At 39.3% G+C, this 15,050-nt stretch overlaps 2 protein-coding genes across 3 annotated transcripts in view; both read right to left on the bottom strand.

Moving 5' to 3' along the window:
* rngtt (RNA guanylyltransferase and 5'-phosphatase) overlaps nucleotides 1-5,199 on the bottom strand; it is a 68,817-nt gene extending 63,618 nt beyond the window's left edge. The window contains exons 1-4 of the mRNA XM_084030085.1: nucleotides 4,778-5,199; nucleotides 3,421-3,530; nucleotides 3,228-3,331; nucleotides 3,007-3,095 (exon numbers count right to left, since the gene is read on the bottom strand). Of these exons, the coding sequence (XP_083886211.1) occupies nucleotides 3,007-3,095; nucleotides 3,228-3,331; nucleotides 3,421-3,530; nucleotides 4,778-4,841 (367 nt within the window). The 5' untranslated portion in view covers nucleotides 4,842-5,199. The remainder of the gene's footprint in view (nucleotides 1-3,006; nucleotides 3,096-3,227; nucleotides 3,332-3,420; nucleotides 3,531-4,777) is intronic.
* Nucleotides 5,200-5,696: 497 nt separating this feature from the next.
* Nucleotides 5,697-15,027, bottom strand: LOC311026627 (interleukin-31 receptor subunit alpha-like). Of its 2 annotated transcripts, none has more exons than XM_084030296.1 (15): nucleotides 14,813-15,027; nucleotides 13,495-13,764; nucleotides 13,274-13,403; nucleotides 13,008-13,180; nucleotides 12,792-12,904; nucleotides 12,390-12,546; nucleotides 11,659-11,741; nucleotides 11,313-11,523; nucleotides 11,021-11,185; nucleotides 10,009-10,110; nucleotides 9,745-9,888; nucleotides 9,511-9,651; nucleotides 8,147-8,231; nucleotides 7,950-8,031; nucleotides 5,697-7,013 (listed from the first exon to the last, which is right to left on the bottom strand). In XM_084030296.1, the coding sequence occupies exons 1-15, from the start codon at nucleotides 14,865-14,867 to the stop codon at nucleotides 6,600-6,602; spliced, it is 2,325 nt and encodes a 774-aa protein (XP_083886422.1). In that variant the 5' UTR covers nucleotides 14,868-15,027; the 3' UTR covers nucleotides 5,697-6,599. The 2 variants fall into 2 exon arrangements, with proteins under 2 accessions (XP_083886422.1, XP_083886423.1); XM_084030297.1 differs by having other exon boundaries at nucleotides 12,390-12,543.
* Nucleotides 15,028-15,050: the final 23 nt, after the last annotated feature.

The following is a 15,050-nucleotide window of genomic DNA, read 5'->3' as shown; positions in this document are numbered from 1 at the left end:
CTTTAGATTTATACTAAATATTGGGAATGTAGTGAACACTGTTATGGCAAAATATGCTGTAATAGCTACATCATTTCCTCAAATCTATGCTCATCGCCTTCTTGCATCAATTTATTGCAGCAAAATGCGAGTGTGGAGTCAGAATTTCTAAAGCCCTTGTGGTTTTGGGCAATCTTATCCAATGTGTTCCCCTCTCACATCAATAACACCAGCCATCTTTGAGTCCATGTTTTGAGCGTGGGCATCAAGTCATAAACTCAAAAAGACTCACAAGCAGATCCCTCTCTCCTTTGTCCTCTCCTTGGAGGGGGGTCCTTCCTTTACACCCACATTTAAAAACCAGCACCACACAGAAGGACCCAGAGATCAATGAAACATTCGGAGAGGAGAAAAAAAGAAATGAAAAATCATTGCTCTCCATTTGTTTGTAAAGCTGTAGGCACAAACTGAATTTGTGCAAAGAAAGCCTGCCTCAAAGCACGAAAAGCCCCCTGAAGATTTAAGTCATATTTGTTCACCACTTCAAGAAAATGTTCAGCTAAAAGAAAGATTCTGTACCAAAGTGACATTGTCATAAATAAGCAGGTGCACAGCAGTGTTCAAACCAAACAAACTAAAACCAACCGACTCATATATCCCCCAGAAAAGGAAGTTTGTCTGCCAAGTCTAACGACGGTGAAACGAACCAACGTCAGAGAATGGGGGTTTTTATGTACCAGTCCAACTGTCTAATTTGGACATGTGCACCACAGAGGCAACAAAGCCTAATCACCAGCTGGCTAAAGACAGGACATTGCCGAGATGACATTCACACATTCTGCTCTGATGTTTGAGCAACTTGATTTAAAAGCCAGGCAGCAGTTAGTAGGTAAAAACAGACCTGGACAGGGTTATAAAGATGCTACAGCGTGGTGTAAGAGAACACCCTGCTGTCAAAACTGTGTAAGTGCAACTTCTAAGGCCATCTATCCATGATAAGAATCTCCCCCGGATGCCTCTAGACACTATGTGGCAGCAGCCCATTTTAACACAGAATGCATATGTTAACATATGTAAACCTGGGTTACCAATTTCAATTATAGCCCAATATATAGCCCCGATATATATTCTCTCTCTCTCTCTCACTCCCTCACACAAATACAGTACAATACAATACAAATACGTGTAAACTTATTATTAACATTGAGCAATCAGCATTATAAATGTAATGTCCCAGCTAATATTAACATACGATGAAGTGAATGATGTTTAAAGCAGAGTTAAAAAATATAATATAGTTGTAAAAACCTGCCCACATCGATCTAGACATCTACACAATTTTACCTTTTAAACCAAATGTATTTAGTCAGGATTTAGGCTTGGTGCCTGATGTCCTTTCACATCAAAATCACCTACACAGTGTTCAGTGGGAGAAGAGTGTTGTTTATCATTATAAAACCAACCACCTGCACACCGCGTATTTACTTTTTTTTTTTTTTATAAAAGGATTTTGGTAAGAGAGCCATGGATTTTTGGAAATGTCAAAACGGCTATGCGTGGGGATGGTCATTTAACCTCCAGCTGCTGCGTGGGGCTACTCTGGCCGATGTTTAAGAGTCTAACTATATGGATATAAAACAAGCATACTGGGGGGAAAAACAAAACAATAAAAACTTAATGTCAGAGTAAGGCTACTCTCTGCTGGACAAATGAGTTGATGCAACTCATAGTTGCCAGTTTAGTCTTTATGTCATTTCACAAAATAAATATATGTCCAAGGTAAATTGATTTGCCTTTCCAAAGTTTTCCAATTACAAAAAAGAGCAAAAAAATGTATTATGTAGACATACAGTTTATTAGTATAATAATTGGGTATTAATGTAATATCATATACAGCAGAGGAAGACCATTAGTTCATGGTTGAATGGAACTTGTGGAACAAATAATAAGAGTGCCAAAGTATATTTTTTTTTTTATAGATAGAGCAGAGGTGCTCCAGGTACTGGTGCTTAATATTGAAGGTTTGTGAGATGTTGCTCAAGCATGAAGCTTCCATTTGACTGAGTGGGATAAACTGAAGCTTGAATGTCTAAGAAGTAAAAACTGTGGGGCTGTAAAAAAAAACACATAACCTAAATGAGTTATTGTTGAGGTATGGCTGTTCCAACAGTCCAAGTAAATTGTAAACAGTGCAAACTGATTTACAATGTTCTTACACTACTTCTACACATTCTTTCAAGTATCTTCATGTTCTTCAGTGAGCTGACGTGATACATCGTACACTTCCTGGATTTCAGTCACATTGATATAAATCTTTTTAATGTAAAGAGACACACAAAGCTCCAAATGTTTAGCTTTTAAACTACACGGAACAGCAATACAATACTCCAATCAATCTTTCAATGAACCGTCCTTATTTTCACTTTTTGAGTCAGTAAGGACATTGAATATATTACCTACTACTAACCCGAGTATTATTAAATATTCACTACTAAATCAGCTTTTAATTTAACGATTAAAAGATTACAAAAGAAGAGTTTCAAGGAAATAACAGAAGTCCTGCATTAAATTCTGACATCACACACCCCTCCTGTAAATTAGTAGATTAACTTTTTTTGCAGTAACGGGTATTGGTTGCATCCGAAATTGTGTTCTAAAATTGTATTTCATACACTAAAACAGTATGTGAGGTTTTTTTAAATATGTCTGACACCTCAGTATGAAACCAGTAGAACACAAATTGGTGCTTACATTTCAGTGCGTTCAAGAGATCCAGACTACGGTTTATTCTTACTAAAGGGCACTGAAGGTAAGGACACGTTGCGTATGAATTTGGTCGCAGTCACCGCTTCCCCCCTGTACTTCCTCCAGATTAAGCAACACAACCCACACCATTTCATATCTCTAATAATTCTAAGACTTCCATAGCACAGTCTATCCGACTATTGACGATAATATAAATCATCTGCAAAAAGCACATAATCAGTTATGGTCTTTGCTCCAACTGTTAAGCCTTGGTTTCCTTACCTATCAATTCTGCGGGATTCTTCTCAATGAAGTTCTCACAGAGTCTGATGAACATTTCAGTCGTGTCTTTTGAAGGGCATTCTCCGTGGCTAAAACAAACGCAATGACACCGGCCTTAGCACATTACCACTGAATGAACTCCAACTCCTAGTAGAAAAGTGTTTCACAAATAAGGAAATATTCAAATTATTACTATTATCATTATGACAGTGAACTTGTACCCTTTACACTGAAGCTTCACGTATTTAATGCTGTCTTTTTCAATTTCGCCACGGTCATAAAAACGTGTAGTGTTCGTTAGATCCACCAGCAAACCCATTTTCACCTGAAGAAAGACAAAACAACAGACATGTTGTGATGGTTTTTAAACGTTAAAAGGTCACCTTAAACTTCAGTCTTCACAGAGCTACTTACTTTTAGACTTTTTAAATAGTTGGACAGCATTTTCGGGTTAAACCTGTTCTCCTCTGCAACTTGGTCATCATATCTGGGACCCAACATCGTTTTCATCGGCAGGAATTTACCTATGAGGGGAAAATACAAGTAGTGAAATGTGGTACTCACTATAACACTCCCAAGCCGATGCATTGATCACTCAGCCAGGGCTTAATTTTTTTCTTTTCAGGATGATATTATCCTTAATCTAACAACTGAGTTCTGCAAAACCTACCGAAATTAACTGATGGTGTCTTAAATGTAAAACACTTATCATATAGAAAAAAATCTAAAAGACAGCAGGTTAAGTGCAAATCAAGGATTAACTACATGGTCATATTCAAATAAGCCTCAAATATACTATTTGTTAGTATAGCCTAGGTGGTTAATATCCTATAAAACTGTGGATCCATCAGTGTGTGAGCTAATGTCTGTAATATGTCTATATTTACAAGTGCCAACACAACCAGGTTGTGTCTTGAAATGTAACATCTGACGAGGCTGTTTCATTGATATAAAGCAAATGTGGAGTGGAGATGCGTCTGGCAGTGTGAGATCCACGTAGAAAATGTTGTTACACATGGCTTTGTGGACATTGCTTTGTGGATAACAACAACTACAGAGCATCATACAGAACCATGCTACAGCCATGGTTTGTTTTGACACGTGATGCTTCGACGGAGTAGCTAGCCGACTGAGAAGCACTTGTCTGATGCACTATTTCTAGTGTAACATAAATGTACGAATTACAGTCCACAAATGCGGCTAATTTCAGTATTAAATGAACCAAGTCATTAACTTGCAAAAAGAACGCATTTCTGCGATGAGTTGGGCATTGATAGCCCGTTAGCCACAGGTGCAAAGTTAGCTAAACAAAGCGCGCCCGAATACAGTGTCATACCTAACTCCATTTAAAAAATGTCGCTAACTAAGTTGGTCTCGCTAAAACAGGGCAAATGTACCTATAATTAAAATAACGTCTGATCTTATGTTGTGTATTAATATCATCCAGTGAGGTCGGCATCACGGTTCACACAAACCATAGCTTAGTTTAAAGAGAATAATATACATTTCGACGACACTGCTCGCCAAAGTCACTATGTTTTGATACTAGCCTTGCATTTCATTTATGACTGAAACTGGACAGTAATAACTAGTTACGTGCTGCGTGTATATATTGACGTTTGGAAAATAAAAAATCCTATCATAACGTAACGTTAATTACTAGAAAAGACACCCTAGTCATGTTCAACCAGCATGTTATGTTATGTAGCTTGTAGCAATAGCACCACGTACATTAAAACGGTTAATTTAAGGTTGTGTTATAATTTCTCACCTGCCACAGGTTGTCCTCTTCTGGGACAATTGCGCCATCGAGGAGGTGGTCCGGTGTGTGACATGTTCAGAAGAGGGTTTGGCGCAGTGAATCGTTAAAAATAACTAAAACCCCGTCTTACTAGCTAGCCTGTGGTTTGATGCTGCACCTCTCAGAAGGCGGTGATCCCGGGTTGCCGTTAACCCAAGCACCGCGGACTAAGGGCCCTTCAGCTACTAATTCAGGAGAATCATCCAACAAGTTTAAGCCCGGTCAACCCTATGACGGACCGGCACGTTATTACACTAAACATAGGTTATTACGACTCGCGGCTGATTAGCATCCCAAAAATTATATTATCCTTTTAGTAGGTTTCCATGAAATCCAGATAGTTAGCAATTAGCTAGCATAACGTCACTTCAATCACCAAACGAGCTAGCTAGCAAGAGCTAAACTAGCTAGCCTTCTACTTCTGGTTAATGTCTGTAGTTCAGACGAGATCTTTTACCATACTGCCACCTGCTGGCATACACGGAAATAAGATAACCTAATGCAGCGTCTCCTGTGGTTAGTCGTTTATCTTTTCTACAAAATAAATAACTAAATAAAATCAAAAGAACATTGATGTATGTGTTTTTCATTGTGAACTTAACTTTTTATATATTTCTTTGACTAAATCGAAATCAGTTTTGGCAAGTTGTTGTCAGTAGACCTACATTTATCAATCAACATATTGACTCAAAATTCACCCTTCCAAACATGTGGACTACTGTTGTTTTACCAATCATTCTTCTGTTAAAGCCAATGCATGCTGTATAATTATCTAATCACACATCCATAAATGTATATTCTAATCACAAAACATATCATCCTTTGTCTTTGAAATTGATTACAAGCAGCATTTTTTACGTGTTACTCAAATAACAAGATAGCTTGGAACTTTGTACTTTATTAATATCTTTGTTTAATATTTTGCCCATTGTGATTTTCAACTTCCAATCCCCTGGTTTGTGCCCCATTTTATACAAAAATGATTGTAACATCTAATTTAAAAAATGCTGCAAAACATTAAACATTACACTATTTAGCAGCTTGTGTAAAGTACATGTCACTGTTAAATATGATGCTATGAAGTTATACAGGAATACACCATGTAACATTTTAACAGTAACATCTTTCCAGTGTCAGACAGATATGACTTTTTAAAGGAGCTGATATCACAGATAACAAACAGGAAACATGTGAGAATCTTATTATAATAGTTAATATCACTCTCGCCATTTACATGAATACTTAGCATGCTATCACTGGACAGACCTGTGCTTTGTGATATAATATCGTTTCCCCACGTACATGCTTGTTTCATCATTGCAAGCACATAATGTGAGCCATAATTGCATTGCTTTATAAAAATGAATGTTATTTATATTAAGAGTTCTGGATGGTCCACATCATGGCATAAATGTTAATGTCAATACACTTTACTTTCATTGGCTTTGCATTAAACACAGTAATACAGTTATCTGCATATAACTGAAAATAAAGAAATAAAGTTGACTCAAAAAATCAGCTACTACACATATTGTTTTGCTATAAATATTTGTACATTCTGTGCAAATAATATGAATAATGTATTTTCATTTACACTAAACATTGCATTTAAGGTTTGCTTTAAGATACAATCATTCTTCTTCAATTATTTCCCCTTCTCAGTAGACACTGGCGAGCCAGGCAGGAAAATGCCACACACAATCACGTCTTTGATTCTACAACACCTGCTTCATTTAGAGTCAATTGATTAATGGACTCTTGAAATGTTGACATGGTTTTGTTTCCACTTCCCTCACCTGCCCTGGCCTTGTTCAAACATGTCCAAAGTGACGTAAACTGTCACCGGTGTTGTCTTCTCTGGCTGTTTCACTGAAACACGCTTACAGTGTTTACTGGACCTCGAGGCAGAGATTTCTACGGAGGCCTGACTTCGATACGGGCTCAACGGGCTGTTCTCCAAAGGAAGCAGCGCTGTGGAATCGTCAGGAGAAGACAGATGCTGTGTCTCTAGAGGTTTGACTGGGTGTTCACACTGCACATCTGGCGCTGGAAACGTGTCCGGGTCAACGTATTCGTCTGTCTGGTCACTGGCTGGGTTACCATCGCAGCCTGCAGTGAGCAGTGTGGTGGACGTATGAGTGTCCTCGGTGTAAACCCTGTCACAGAGGCTTTCGGATGGGTTGAATGACTGGATGGGATACACTCTCTACGGACACACAAACACACAGAAAGTGAATTATTCAGGAGATAAAGCTACAGAAGCATGACAGGTGATCTCTCCATCTAAAACCATCTGAGCAGGTATTCTCTCTGTTCAAAGACTTCAAACAGAGCAGAGAAAAGTGACCTCCAAGGGGTGAAATAAGCTGGTATCAATGTTTTTACTGGGAATTAAATAGAATTTGCCGATGAGTACTGATGAGGCATGATGGCTGCAGCTACACTTCAGCATGCTGAGGTCATGTACGCTAGTTTTTTATATATTTAATTAACAAAATAAAACACGTTCCATACAAACAACTCACTAACAAACATTAAAATGTCTGTAACAACCAAGAGGCCTCCAAGACAGTACAAGATTGCAAGATAATCATTTAAATAAATGTTTTTTTTTCTGGGAATTTGCTGATTTAGCATGTGACCTGGGGAGAGTTTACATTCTACAATTAAAGACTCACACCTGTTGGATATTTGTATTTACAAAGGCTGATTCCAGTATTAGTTTGAACTTGATATATATTTTAAAAACTGTGATTACTTTTAAACCAACTTGACTTGGAAGGGTTTAAATAATTCTCAATGCTTTCGATCTTTATGTTGGGAAACACTATTTAAAGTAGAGCGGCAACTAACAATATTTTAATACGTTTCTCAAATGTTTTTTTTGTGTGCAAAATGTTGGAAAAAAGGTGAAATACTACATGCCCATTATGATATAGCAGAGCCACGGGTGACATCTTCAAATTAGTTTTTAACCCTCAATTGACAGACGATATAATATTGAGCATGCTTTACTTTTTTGGTGTCTGGTCAAAATCTCCTGAGGGGGCTAAAGCTCAGTGCGCCATGGATGCAAACTGCAATTCTTTATTATTGGTTTTCATAAATATGAATTGTCTCATTTAAAAAATTCCTTCCTCACCTCGTGATGACTTGCCGCTGGCCACAACACCGCAGAACTGAGACCAGGGTTAGGCACCGGCTTCTCCTTGAATTTCTTCCACCTGAAAAAGCAAATAAAAAGCATCGTTAGGACACAATTATTCCCTGCATGACCACAAAATGTATTTGTAATTTCATTACTGCTTGGTTCAGTGACAATAGAAGACTGAAACTTACTTAATAGCACAGCATAATCCAAGAAATAACACAAGAAGTATAATGATGCTTCCGCTGATGCTGACTGCTGTGATGAGCCCCGGATCTACCGAAGAGTATATTAGGTTTCAGATTAGTTTGTTAAGCATGAAAAATGACATCTCCAGAACCCTATGTACTGCATGCAGTGTATTAGTGCATAAAACATTCACACAGTCTTAAGTCTCTGTCTTGTCTGCTGGTGTCCAGATACTTCCAGTTTGTCTGGAGTTTCCCAGGCAGGGAGAAGAAAAGTGGCACTTATTTTATGGTCGTCACTAGAGGAGGAAGATACTCATATGTGGATATGAGCAGTAGATAATCTCCTCTCCATCAAGGCTCTCCATGTCTGTGTTGTACTCAGAAACACGTGGCACCGATTTCAGGAGCAGGTTGTTATGGTAGCTGTTGAGAGTCAGATCTGGGCTAGATTAAATCAGATCTGGGCTAGATTGAAGCAGATCTGGGCTAGATTAAATCAGATGTGGGCTAGATTGAAGCAGATCTGGGTTAGATTAAGGCAGATCTGGGCTAGATTAAAGCAGACCTGGGCTTGATTAAAGTGACAACTGTGACAAGGAGTACAGGATGATGGTGAATGGTGAAACACAGTGTAACAGTTGAACAATTAGAGAAGAGTCACAAAGTTTGAGAATTGTCTCAATAAAACACTATAAATTACTGGTTACATCAAACAAAGTTAGGCTGAAATGGCAAAACCTAATTATAATAATAATTATAATTATTATTATTAATATTATTATTATTATATAATCTGAGTGCATTGATCTGAGCCTGGTTGTTTTTCATTTTCATTTTGTTTTATCTTTCAGAAATGACACAGAGTTTCTCTCTGAAGGAAGGCAGCGGCTGTGAGCGTTACAGCAGGCTGTAGATCCACCTGGCATGCCAAAGCATGCGTCTGCAAACTCAAGTGATTCCTCTGTTTGAAATTGGCCAAAACACAAACCAACAAAATTAATAACATGGAAAACTTTGCACTTCAGACCCCAGGCTTATCAAGAAACGCTGAGTTGTTAGTCACCAAGGTAAACACCAAACACCCTGGGCTCTCCCTTTCATGCCAAAACAATCCACTCCTGAATGGTAACACATTGAAACACTCCAACCCCCCTTGTTGGAGAGAAGAGGAAAAACCCACCCTGCCACAGCCTGTTCACCCTGCTGCCTTCTGGCAATCAACACAGAAGTAACAACAGTACCAGACGTCAGAGCAGCTTCTTTCTTCAGGCTGTGAGACTCCTTGATTCTTCCTCCACCCTCAACAGTTTTTTTTACACAATGCTAATAAACGAAACCTTGAACTTGGACGGTAGAGTACTCACCAAATCGTTTGGTTTTAACGTGCCTCTCAAGGCTTCTGGTCGTTCCAGAGAGCGCGGTGGCCTCAACATAGACGACGTAATTGGTGTCTGGATTCAGATCTTTCAATAAAAAGAACTGCGCTGTGCCATCTACAGTAACATCTAGAGGGAAAACCATGACAGAAATGCCAGAAGGGGTACATTAAGAGGAACTCATTCGCAAACTTCTGAGGTGTCAGTCTGAGGTGAACTCACTGAGCTGCGGTCCTTCCTGTATACCGTAGAAGACAGTGTAGTTGACGACAGCACCGCTGCATGCCCCCTCTGATTTCACATTCCAGCTCACAAGGGCACTTTTGTCGTTAGGCTCAACTTGTGTAATTGTGACATTTCCTGGATCTGTGGAGACCACGTTTTCAAAATCAGACTGGTTACACGTGAAAAACAAAAAGGTTAACAGAATCATAAATATATATATGTATATATATATATATATATATGTATATATGAATGACGCACCTCCTACTCCAGAGCAGATCTGAAGGGCTTGTGTGCCATGCCCCGTCTTGTTACCAAAGAGGGGGGTTACTGTTATATTGTATGGCTTCTTATCCAGGAGGTCTGTAACGCAGAGGACAGTTCTGAAAATCTAGCATGATGTTAAAACCCGTTATAGCCATACTTCTCCCTTCTACTACTGGTCCTGCTTCGCTTTATTTTTGCCACGCTAGCAGGTTTATGGATTGCAACGTCGGAGAGTCAAGCAATCCACCATTATGGTCCAGACAGAATAAACTAAACTACCAGAAAGTACACGGCATGTACAACCCCTGGTTAGTTGCACAAACACACAGGCAAACTATACTTATTTGAACCGGCTGTCAGAATTTCAGTTTGGAAACTGATGAGTGTATCATTATATTGTATGGACTCAATACAAGCCTGAACTGGACGGGGTTAACGACACATTTTCAGGTTGTTTGCATGAAAAGAGAGCCTTGCTCAGCTCTACACAGCTGGCCAGTTACATGATGTGAATCACAGGTGTGAATGCTGGATTGTTGGTTATTGACGTGGTTGGACACAGCTCCCCTGTAATCCATATTCCGTTCTGTGTTCCGAGAGTTTCGGGAGCAACCCGACGAGCAGTGCTGACGGCGTTTACTGTCATGGCTTTGGCCACGTTTGAGTGACGAGAATGAAAAGCAGAAAAACAACAGATGGCTGTAGCATATCCCGTCTCTGTGAGAGGTGAGTCACAGTTCTCGAAAACGCCCAGTTTTTAAATGTAAAATGCATTAGAGAGTTGCCTTTAAAAAGTCTGATTGCTAAAGTGAATCCATTATTTGCCACACCCAGACGATGGAAGATCAGTTTCCACTTGAGCTCAAATTGTCAGACAGCTTAAGTGACAGCTCATACATGGGTTTCATGACTCAGATTCCATCGAAAAGTCTCAAAATAAATTAAATTTATTACTACAACCGCAAAATGTTGACTCATCATCCATCGTGTATGTTCTCTAACCTACCGGACAGAGTTGCGTTAGTGTATTTGCTCTCCTTCCAGTAGTATTGATTTCCACCATGACTCCAGTCGATCATATAACCACTGACAGGCTGAATAGGAGCTTTCCAGCTAACCAGAATAACGCCTTCAAGGGTTGAGGTCTCCATGTCGGTAACTCGAGGAAGGCCTGCCAAGTGAGATCAAGTGAAAGGAAGCAAATAAAGAATCACTCCCATGCACCATGCAGAGCTTTGTTCCATTAAAATGAAGCAATACGATCGATATATTGGTTGCAAAATCGCATTAAAACTCACTCTCTCCAGCAGCTGGGATATAAACAGAGTACTCCGACAACAGGGTTTTATCGTGGAAGACTGTGAGGTGTATTGCGTGTGCGTCTTGGTTCACATAAAGATCACAAGTTGAGCCGCGACACAGAGCAGCCGTATCATTCACTTCCATCCCGTCTCGAGTGTAGGGTTTGACAGTGTAGGTGAATGTGTCTCCACATGTTGGAGGGATCTCCTGCACAGACGGTTTGAAGCACTTCAGATCAACAAGTAATGGAAAGAGCTCGTCTCGTGGGAAATGTAGGCTGTGAAGCTGAATTATGAGTATGGCAATGAAGGAAGAGAGTTGATAAATGAGAGGCTTCCTTACCGTCCACATGGCGTGGACTTTTCTAACTCCACTTTCCTCCGGTTCAGCTACGTTTCTCCACAGGAGCAGCTGGACGTCGCTCTCTGTAAAAGGGTTTAAAACGTTCAAAACAATCACACTGTGAATACAAAATGTGATGACTCATACATATCAGTGAATCACACTAAATAGAACGGGATCACTGAAAATGAAATAGCATTGAGCTCATGGTAACAGCTGCAAACTATGGCGGTGTGTTTTGTGTGGTTTTCCAGAAATTACAGCGCTACCCGTGCAATACAAATCCAGACTTGCAAATGACAGATATCTGCGAAAGCATTTCACTTTCTAGGTGTTTGTTTTCCAAATAATTGCATTCAAGTTCCAACCTGCAACTGTAATATGTCTGATCTGCATTCCTTCTTTCTGGATTTCAGTCTTTCACAACTTCAAAACAAGCGTGTAGATGCATATCTTGATTGATTATTATTCTTAACCCGGGGAACTAAGTTCACAGCAGTGTCATGAATATAAACATGAGAACTGGTATGTTTTGTTTTCCCAAGTAATAGGCAGTTGGTGGGAATCTCATTACAGATGTCCCTGAACGTCTGTATCTAGTTTGCTTTACTTGCACTCATCAATAAAAATGTAAAGGCAAGGCAATGGTCAGAGGAGTCAACAAAAGAAGCCATGATGCTGGTTGTGTGGCCGCCTCATATGTAGAATATCTGTTGTGACATTGCTCTTACCATTCATTTTGGTTAGAACTGTCTTCTCCTCGCTCCAGTCGCTCCAGGGGGCGCCATCAAAAGCACAACGGACTGAAAACGTGTAATTTCTGCAGGATTCCAAGTTCCAGATGGAAAGATTCCCATGACCTTTCTTTAGAGGCATATTGACCAACTGCTGGAAACAGGAAACAGAAAACAGAACCATTTCAATTCTAAAAACATCCGAATTTCTGGCCTGAGGGAGGATTTCACCTGACAGTCGATTCTTGTGAATTCAGTTCAATTCAGCACTAAGCGTGCCGCTTATCTCCCACAATGCCTTTTATCGGTTATCTGTTTCCGATTTGTGATCACGATCATTGTCATTGTGTGATTCCATACTGTTTTCAAATGTTTTTAGGTCATGAAAGAGGGACGTACCTCGCTGTATTTGACTTGACAGTGACACTCTGTTGAGCGACTTGCCCGTTTCCACGCAACCAACAGATGATCAGAGAAGGTAGTTACACTTAATTGGGGCCGGATCATTTTCACTGAGGATTATGACAGCACATCGAAATGCAGAAACGCCGTTAAAACACAAAGATATCATAAAGCAATATATTCTACACACAAAATGTACTTTACGTTACTCACATATGTGAAGCGGGCTAAATTCTTGAGGGTCGGAGTCCACTTCCCAAGCAGCAGTTTTAGCTCTTATAGTAATGGTTATATTCTCCAGTAGTTTTATTGGATCCGATGAGGCTTTGCATTCTGTTATGTGTGACTTACAGATCTCCCTCTGGGACAGTTGTGACTCAGAGGCACTGAAAGAGAAATGCACATTTTACATTAAGTACAATGAACAAGACAAAGAAGTGTTCCTGTATTAGTTCTTGCACAAAAGGACAAAATCCCACCCCAGTACACTGTAGTTTATTGCCAATGGAGTATTCATCTGATGCTCCCACTTGCATGTGAACAGGTCCGGTAGTAATTCGACCAACTGGTTACTATGATGCAAGATGCATGATATTCTGCCAGGTTTTGCTGTGGAAAAATAAATAACTCAGCAAGTGCAAAGTTCTTGCATTGTGATTGTTATCTACAGCCCTACCAAGTGTCAGAATATACTTCTTACTGTACGTTCTGATGGTGGTGCCTCCGAGGACCTGCCGACTAGCCACACTCTGGCACTGCAGCGTGGCACTGTGGTGAGTGAAGTTCCTCAGAGACAGGACCGTGTGTGAGGAGTTGACAGCTGTTGACAGGCTTTCATCTACACTTGTGTTATTGAGCGTCCAGTAGATTTTGCCATGGACACACGAGGTCTGGCACACTACATCGGTATCAGATCCCACTAAAATGTATTGATCTTTAGGGCCAACGTTGCAGCTGTTCTCATTCTGGCCTGTGGGGAATGATCACGTTAATCAACATATCAACACGTGAATAAAACTGTAGCTTGACATTTTAGAGTCCTGAGTATTCCGCTCCACCAACAATAAAGTGCAGAAAAAAACTCTATTATGTTGTCCTTTTATTATTAAAAAAAGTTATGAGGTTAGTCACGAGCCTTAATTGACGCAACACTTCCTGTTGCTGCTTCAAAACAGTTGCAGGTAGAAAGCTTTCCATTTGAAGCAGCTACAGGAAGACTTTGCATGCATGAGCATCGCAAGGTTTATTGTTTATTATAGCAAAGAAGTGCCCATTAGAAAACGGTGGAGCTTCCATTAGAATAGAAGCACTCAGAGTCACAGAGCTAAGCATCCGTTTTCTTACAAAAATGAATATCCGGGGATCTTAGAGAGACTGGTTTAAAAACACTGTTTGGAAGAAATTTCCAGAATTGTCAAAGAGTCTTTGAACAAAATTAATTGGATAGTGGATCTTAAGAACCGTACGAAAAAGGGTTTGTCTAAGTTGATGTACATGACATCATTTTGCATTCATATATAAGCATTACTTTACAAATATATAAACTGCAAAGTGTACTACTCAAGTAGATAACAAGCACCTCAAAATTGTACTAATTATAGTACTTAGACTTTGTACTTACTTTCCACCATTAACTGTTTTACTTATAAAAGGTTCAGGTTATAAAAGGTTCTATAATATTAAAATTTCTAACCCATATTAGATTTGTGATTATTCTAAATGACATGATCTTGAAAAAGAATTATCACCTGGGAAGTGATGTAAATTAATGGTTTTTAGTCTTGGACTTCAACTTTAGGACCCATCTATAACTGCAAATAATAATAATAATTAAATGATGATTGAATGAATATATAGTGTGGGTTTAGCAAATAACTTCTTGTTAAATTCTAATATTTGTCTTTATTAACCCATATTAACAACATTATGTTATGAAACCAAAACAAAACAAGCATTTCCCATAATAGCACGCAGCTTTACCCACCACGAGAAATATCATTTATAAGAGGTTTACTTACCACTACAAACGGAAGGAATTGCAGTTAGGACAAATAGGACTCGATACAAAGACATTTTCTTTATATAGATATACAGAAAAAAGCCTTTAGAAATACTTCTAGATAATTTAATCCAAATCGCCTTTACTACGTCTGATAAGACCGACTCCTCTGCGCCGCATTTCCTCAATTACTCTGGATTTTAGCCATCAAGTGACAGGAACTGAAGCAAACCCTTGAAATAACGAGAGGTATTACC

The sequence above is a fragment of the Eutrigla gurnardus genome (assembly GCF_963514095.1).
Source record: "Eutrigla gurnardus genome assembly, chromosome: 16".
Lineage (NCBI taxonomy): Eukaryota > Metazoa > Chordata > Actinopteri > Perciformes > Triglidae > Eutrigla > Eutrigla gurnardus.
This window is presented reverse-complemented; position numbering and strand designations above follow the sequence as displayed.

Coding starts and splice junctions, on each gene's coding strand:
- LOC311026627 (XM_084030296.1), bottom strand. CDS start 14,867: ATGTCTTTGTATCGAGTCCTATTTGTCCTAACTGCAATTCCTTCCGTT. Junction 9,889..10,008: donor GATCTGCTCTGGAGTAGGAG/GTGCGTCATTCA, acceptor TGGTCTCCACAG/ATCCAGGAAATGTCACAATT. Junction 8,232..9,510: donor CGTTAAAACCAAACGATTTG/GTGAGTACTCTA, acceptor ACTCTTCGGTAG/ATCCGGGGCTCATCACAGCA.